Source organism: Trachymyrmex septentrionalis, unplaced genomic scaffold, assembly GCF_001594115.1.
Source record: "Trachymyrmex septentrionalis isolate Tsep2-gDNA-1 unplaced genomic scaffold, Tsep1.0 scaffold62, whole genome shotgun sequence".
NCBI lineage: Eukaryota > Metazoa > Arthropoda > Insecta > Hymenoptera > Formicidae > Trachymyrmex > Trachymyrmex septentrionalis.
In genome coordinates this window covers 4,559,211-4,566,996 of record NW_017305800.1, presented here as the reverse complement: position 1 = coordinate 4,566,996, position 7,786 = coordinate 4,559,211, and the positions used below count along the sequence as shown (strand labels likewise).

The following is a 7,786-nucleotide window of genomic DNA, read 5'->3' as shown; positions in this document are numbered from 1 at the left end:
TCTTGTAGACTACATTGCTTCTAGATGTATGGGGACAAATATCCTTTTGTACTTTGATATATTTAACCATTTTATTCGGACTGTGGAAAGAAACCCTGATGTCATTATTATTATTAAATCGCTTAAACTTTTCGGTGTGAAGAGGAATAAAACTGGTAAAATTTTACAGTTTTTTTTATTCTTAATTTTTTATTTTTACCCTTGTTATTACCCTTGTTTTACCTTTGTTCTGCCCGTTCCTTCGTTCAAATCACTAATGTTCAATCCAGTAGCACCGTCGCCAGCTCTTTAACAACCGGAATGCAAATACCTCTAATATCTCATATGATATAAGAAATCTGGCGAGATCGCGTAAACTTTTTTTAAGATAGCACTTTTTAAATTTAGAGCTTCCTTATCAACATATTGCAAGAATTTATTTTAAATCCTTATAACAAATTAAACTAACCAAGATTCCTTATAAATCAAAGAACTGGATACGGGCAGTAGGAGTCAAGCACATAAGACGTCGCGCAAATAATATATCTATGAAACTTCTTTATTCACTAAAACGCACTTACATGTTTCGGCTCACTTTTGAGCTCTCCTCCTTGAGAGACAACACAAACTAACATAAATGAACTGTAAATAAAAATTATCCTATCATGGTGAGCTCCCCTATCTCGAGTATTTAAATACTAGAATTAAACCCAAAACGAGTGAAAGAAAAAGAAAAAAAATAAATAAACGAAAATAAGGAAATAATCACCATGACAGGATTTTTAATTTTGGGTGACAGTTTATTTATTTGTGTTGTCTCTGAGGTGGGCTTAAAAATGAGTCGAAACATGTAAGCACGTTCCAGTGAACAAAGAAGTTTCACACTTCTATAGATACATTATTTGCGTGACGTTTTCTGCGCTTGACTCTGCCTGTATCCTTTCCAGTTCTTTAATTTATGCTAAGTCATAAAATTCAAGAATACATATATAGACTTTATATAATAAGTGAAATCTATCTATAAGAATAAAATAAGATGTGAGAAAGGACCGAGAGAAATGTGCTTAAAATAATGTTTACGTAATTTTTGTTCAGAATCACGTGATCAGAATCAGTTGACATCTCTTTTCGACTCTGTATTGAACAGGGGGACTCTCTCTCTCTCTCTCTCTCTCTCTCTCTCTCTCTCTCTCTCTCTCTCTCCTCATCCTCCTGTCCTTCTTTTTAATAGAATAAATTTAAAAAATAGTAAATAGAATAAAGCGAGTAAGAAGACCACACAAAACCACTCAAAAACTATAATTTTTACGGTTTCGGTTTCTTTTTACTGGTAAAAAAAAAAACCAAAACTGAAACCGAAATATTTTTTGATATTTTAGTAAACCAGAACCAGAACCGAAAAATCTTTTGGATTCCTCCGTCCGGATCCCTGCTACACTGTACGTTATCTTATAGTAAATATGCCTATCATCAATTTTGCCATAAATTTACCAGGTGTTAGCAGTCCAATGTGACACATAGAACTTTGTATTCACTACCAAGCCTCACGTTATAGCTTATTATACGTGTCTACCATTTCTTACATATTTCGATTGTCGGTAATAGCGATAAATCGAGAAGTTTCCCGTAGTCTCACGCACACGCTCTTTTCTTTATAATATTCACTGTTAAAAGGCGCTCCCCCTTCTTGGCAGCGTATGTGATCGAGAGGAAAGGCCTTGGTGTTCCTGGAGGTAAATCATTAACGAGGAGTTACAGTAATGCGCAAAATGCGGTGCATATGTTGAAGCGGAAAGCAGACGGGTTGCGGCCGGAATGACAGGGCTGGGCCCCCTCGGCCCTCATCGCGGCAAGGAATGTCCACCTTTTCTCTCCCTTCCCAGGAGGGAAACTCCAGGACTCGCGCGTGTCCACGATCGCGGGCGCGCGTCGGAATCACGCAACGCGTTTCTGCATACTCGCCGTCACGTGGTCGCATGAAATTTGCAGTCGGCTCCCGAGTCACTCGCGATTGAATTTTTCATCGTCGTGAAATCGAGGAATAAGCGGCCGTATTCCGCTCGGGTGACGATCATCTTCCTTCTGTGTCACGCGTCGCGTTAAATATTCATGGGATATTTATAGTAACAATTGCGAACGGACTCTTCCTCCGTGTCCTCTTCGCTGAAGTAGACAAGAGGGAAAGAGAGGAAGAAGGAGAAGAAGCTTAGGGTAGGAGAGAAAGCCCCTTTACGGGGTTGTTGTAAAAATCGCGTGAATATTTGATGAGGCGCGTGAATGCGCGCAAGCGCGCGTTTTCAATCGCGCATATATGAGAAAAATACTGTCATTAGGTCCGGAGGTGTGGCTAGCGAAAAGAGGGGAATGTAAAATCGTACGTTTGGGATACGAACAACACGAAGACGGTAAGTATCGCTCTAAAGCGCGAGCACGTGCTCCCCCATATCAATTATTTCATTTGAGCCGTGGCCACCGACGAAAACGGCCACCCGAATGTCGCGTTACGTCAGAATTGTAAACTTCAATGGAAATCGACACGTGGAACATCCGATATCTGAAATTCGGTGGCGAAGGGGAATAGAACCTGGGTTCTGCGAATATATAGCCGGATATGTAATTCACCGGCTAGTGGCAGTCTTTATTTCGGCTGGCGTTTTCTCTTTCTCTCCCCGAAAAACCGAAAGTTACTACTATGTATCGTGATCACGAAATTAAGGGAAAAGTTTGTGTCGCGCGCATCCCCATCGGTGCACATTCGCATGCAAAGGGTGAACGAAAATAAGAGAAAGGTGAAAGAGAGAGAGGGGGGGGGGGAGGAAGAAAGGGGAAAAACGCGGCGTAAAATATGTCCTCCAGCCAAACTTTCGTTGTACAAAATTACGAACTTCATCTAATTGCAAGGGGACTGATAGACCGAGTCTCCAGTCCGTAAAACGCACGTGACTCGTTTTATGCTCGGCGACGACGCATTATTGTCGCGTCGCCTCACTGCTCGAACGAATTTCTCTTCGGTAAAAAATATCCTGCCGTCAAACTTTTTCTATATTAGTCTTCTATGAATTTTACTTTGTAATATATTTGCATGTGTCGGCGGGAGGAAAATCTCTTTCGAAAGTCATTATTTATGTGTGTTGTGATTACATATCTATTAAACTTTTTAACACCTTAACATTTCATCCATAAAATGTTGATATATTAAACAGAATTTTGTATCATTTTAAAAGAGAGATATAAAAGAATCTTATCTATCATTAACTTATTATTATGTGTTCACATGATTTACAATAACAAATTTATTTATATATATTAAAAAATAAAAAGGGAAGATGTTAAATGAAATATATACAAAGTGCGGAAAAATTTATATAAATTTATGCCCAACAATTAAAAAGTTATAAACTTTCAAAGATTTAGTATTGAACGCATTTTTACTATTTTTCGTATAGTAGAAATATTTGAAAAAGTTCTATAGTCATTAGTTTGACAAGTTCGATGAATGGAAGCTTGAATTTTTTCAGAAAAAAAAATTTCAAACATTTATTGTTAACTGTAATAATATTAATAATATTAGTTATTATAATAGTTACAATAAATGTTCAAAAACGCTTGATTCTGAAAGAAGGCAAACTTCCATTCACTGAACTAAAAACTTTTTTTAATATTTCTAATATTTCTACTGTACTAGAGAGACAATAATAAATCCATTCTGCTAGTAAATCTTTAAAGTCTATTCTACAATGTGCTTTTTGTTTCATGTTTCTTGTTTTTTCCCCTTTGCAACCGTTTTATCGACAATTGTGTATCTTGCTACGTATTTCTTGTTTCTTTTGAAGTTCGTTAACTTTTATCTCGGGCAATGTAAAATAAAAAAATCGGATAAAAAACAAAAAGACAAGATGTAAAAAATAGCAAAAAGCAAGAAACAGAAAACAAAAAGCACATTATAGAATAGGCTTAAAGGTTTATAATTTTTTAATTTAGCATTTTCGGGCATAAGTTTATATGAATCTACTTAATCTTATTAACACACTATATAATTTTGGTCTCAATATACAGAGCGAACACTCTGTATATCTGTTTATCATAGTTATATTATGGAAAAATCATCAAATGATAGAAACACATATACATATACAGATATAGTTAAGCATAATTTTTTGTAATATTAAATGACTTGTTTCCCATCGTTCTATCATTTCACGCGTCATCAGGTGGCTCGCGGTAAACGAGCATGGGAATGTAGTGACATGTGTTTTAGAACCACCGCTTGCTATCAGTGTACGTTCATATATAATCGATCTAGAGCAATATCTATCCGTCATCTGTTCGCCTCACAGACGCGAAACATTCTTTCTTTTCCAAAGATAGATTTATCCCAAAAATTTCGAGAGACAAAATCGAATTTTTCTCGGACAATGCTTTATAATTCTAAGAATCCAATTAATTTTATCTTATCATCAATTTGTCGTCGTTATCATTACACACGTTTTACATTGCATGTAAAATAAGTTAAAAAAGAAAGTACTAAATTTAAATATGCTACATATTTATTTTTCAATTTACAATTATCATATTATAGCAAAAACATTGTAGAAACAGATACAAATAAAATCACACATAACTTTTCAAATAGATTTGTATAACCATGTTTTAATTAGCCCGATGTACTGATTGGAGACCAAATGACGCTGTATTTAACTACCCGCGTCAACCTGCTAGTCGACCACCACGGTGATTCGTTCTCGACGCATCATTTTGAACCATCTGTCGTTATTTTCTCATGGATGACCCATGCTCAGGGATGAATCGTTTTAAATGCACGGTGGTTCGCTAAACATTTAAAAGCCACATGTTTGTTATTTCACACGAGATGAAACTAGCATGCCATGGCAGAAACCATGAGAATTAACAATTATAATAAGCATGCCACGATCGATAACTTCGATAGATTACGACAGGTATATGTCATAGAAATGCGTGTATTGTAAGCTTTATTATTGTGTTGACATCCGTCAATTGCAATCTTGATTTTATAAAATAAAGTTATAAATTAATAGACCGGTATAGTCCATTCTTATTTCAAAGAAATCTTAAATATTATAAAATGCTAATACAGCTCTACGATTGGTTCGTGACATCTTAAGATTGTACTTAAAACGATCTTAAATATAAGAATCGACTATACTGGCTATAATAGGTGATTCAGAATTTTTTTCTCTGCACTGAAGGCAATAAACGTGCCAAACTCGAAGTTCACTACAGATAATTTCGAATTCAGGTAAAGTCGTATAATATCACTGTCGTCACTACTAATAGATGCTAGAAAAGGAACAAAACAGAAGAAGGTAATAAAATTATAAAGCAAGAAAAAAAACTAATAAAAAAAAATAACTTTTTATGTAAGAAAATGTACTTAAATAAAAAATATACAAGATGCATTCCAAATTTAAATGCGACCTTCAGGGATCGATAATCTAAAAAAAAATCTTTTAGAGATAAGCTCGTTTTTTGCTTCATTTTAGAGAAAATCGTGGAAAAAGATAAAACATAGTTCTCTCTCTCTCTCTCTCTCTCTCTCTCTCTCTCTCTCTTGCTCACCAAACCTTAGAAGTGTCTGTATACTTTTGTCCTGCATTAGTTTTCGTCTTTCTGCATGTATAATCAAGGTTAACATGTGCATTTTTGAGGTTTTCCTAGTTTTCCACATGCGTGCATCTCACTTGCGTATAGACTAGATATTTTTTCTTTCTTTATATTTAATTCTTATTATTATTTCTACTTATTTTTCTTTTTTCTTGCATTTTCGAATCTTCTTTCAATGTATTTTCTTATATTATGTACTATTGTTTTTGCGCTTGAGAGGACGTGTCCCAGAGCGCATAATAAATGTTGCTTTCTCTCTCTCTCTCTCTCTCTCTCTCTCTCTCTCTCTCTCTCTCTCTCTTTGTACTCATTCAGACTTATTTATTCACATTGTCACTTGTTTAATGCAGATATTGTTCAAAACGCCTTGTAACAATGTACATATTGCGTTTTTTGCAGCCAAATACTAATTTGGTCAACGTAATACTGATATTTGCATTTTGATTTCTATTACTCGGTTTCTACTATTCAATTTCTGCTGCTAGTCCATCGTCAGATACATTACTCTGCGCGCAGATATAATTCGGTTTTCTGTAACCAATCTGCTTATAAAAGTTCTGCCGACAGAACAGAAGTAGAATGCGATCGCAATTATTGATGCCAGTCTACTGATATTTCCGATCAAATCTTCTGCCAACATTTTATTAACATTTTACTTTCTGAATAAAAGCAATTTTCTGTTGTTGCAATCTTAGGAAACATTTATTTTTTCACCGAAAATTTAATTTAAACATTTTCCTAACAATAAATAATATATTTATATATTAACGCAAAATGATAAAATAATTCTTTGTTAACTGTTACTGTATGAATAAATACAACTAGTTTATATACGTAATTAATAAATACTAGGGTCATATTCAAAAACCTTGCAGCTTATTAGATGACGCCTTAAAGTCATAAAATATGATAAGAGCGAAAAAACAAAAATAAAAAATTATTAAATTAAATAACATTACAATTCTACGATTGCGCATTTATGGAATTCCATTTATCTCTTTAAATCTCAGTTTTAAATACTCTCTACATTCGCATTTTTTGTAGCATTAAATAAAGTGAACATAACTCACAGTCTATGATTGATATGAAAAAATTTCTTTTAGACAAGAAGAAAAAAAGTTATAAATACATTATTCATCAATTTTTTCTTAATATAGATGATACTCAAAGAAAAAATTTACCTAATGAAAAGCTCGAAATAAAAAAAATTGTGTACTCTCGGAGCATTAATAAAAAATATAATAAGCTAAATTTAAAAGTGTTTTATTTTTTATTTTAACAATCGTTTATACTAAAGGTACAAATATTTGTAAAACGGATGTATGAATCTTTATAAAAATAATTGCAGGAACTGTTATATGCATACATAAATTTCATTACAAATTTAAGTAAGCTTGATATTGTTACTATTATTAAACAAATTTTATTAAATACGATTTACTCACTTGTGTGTAATGTAAGACGTAAGATAAATTCTCTTCAGAGTATATAACATGATCATAGAATAATTGAGAGTCTATGAATAAAAAAAATAATAAAAAAAAATTTATTAATGGTCTGAATGGAAAGTTTAGTACGCGGCAAATTCTATGCAGGAGAAAACATGTTAAAATTTTTAGAATAAAATATCAAAAAAATATACTTAAGCTTTGGATGATGTTAAATAAACATAACATTGAGAGCTATTTACTCGAAGAAGCCGGCATCTTTGGCGGTGGAACTGACATATGTGGCATCTGTGACTCTTGATTCTGCATCCTTCGTAATCGTCACTACACAATAGTCATCGAAGAGGCTCGAGCGAAAGACAGAACCAATCGCACCGTACACACAATGAGATTTTTTTCTCAAAGCCGGACTTTTCAAACGGCTAGTCTTTTCGTATTTTACGACATCACTTTCTGGCTGTGGCGGAACGCTAGGGACTAACACCAGGGTGAAATGTAACTGAGAGTCACCTTAGTCGAGACTTTTTGATGCCAAGCACCGATAGTGAACAGCTTTGATGCTGCTATATGGAAAACGTATTTCATTGGCCGAGGACTTCCCTACCCTCGGCAAAGGGCGGATCTGACGAAAGGAGTGGTTCGTTTCTAACGTTCGGGGGGTTGAACGTCACCGCTACGAGGCGACAGGGGGTTGCGTCATCATCCCCGCCACTGCG

General features: G+C 34.5%; 1 protein-coding gene across 1 annotated transcript in view; it reads right to left on the bottom strand.

Moving 5' to 3' along the window:
• LOC108752793 (nuclear receptor subfamily 2 group E member 1) overlaps positions 1-7,379 on the bottom strand; it is a 13,438-nt gene extending 6,059 nt beyond the window's left edge. Inside the window, exon 1 of the mRNA XM_018493882.1 lies at positions 7,313-7,379. Within this exon, the coding sequence (XP_018349384.1) occupies positions 7,313-7,379 (67 nt within the window). The remainder of the gene's footprint in view (positions 1-7,312) is intronic.
• Between the last annotated feature and the right edge of the window lie 407 nt (positions 7,380-7,786).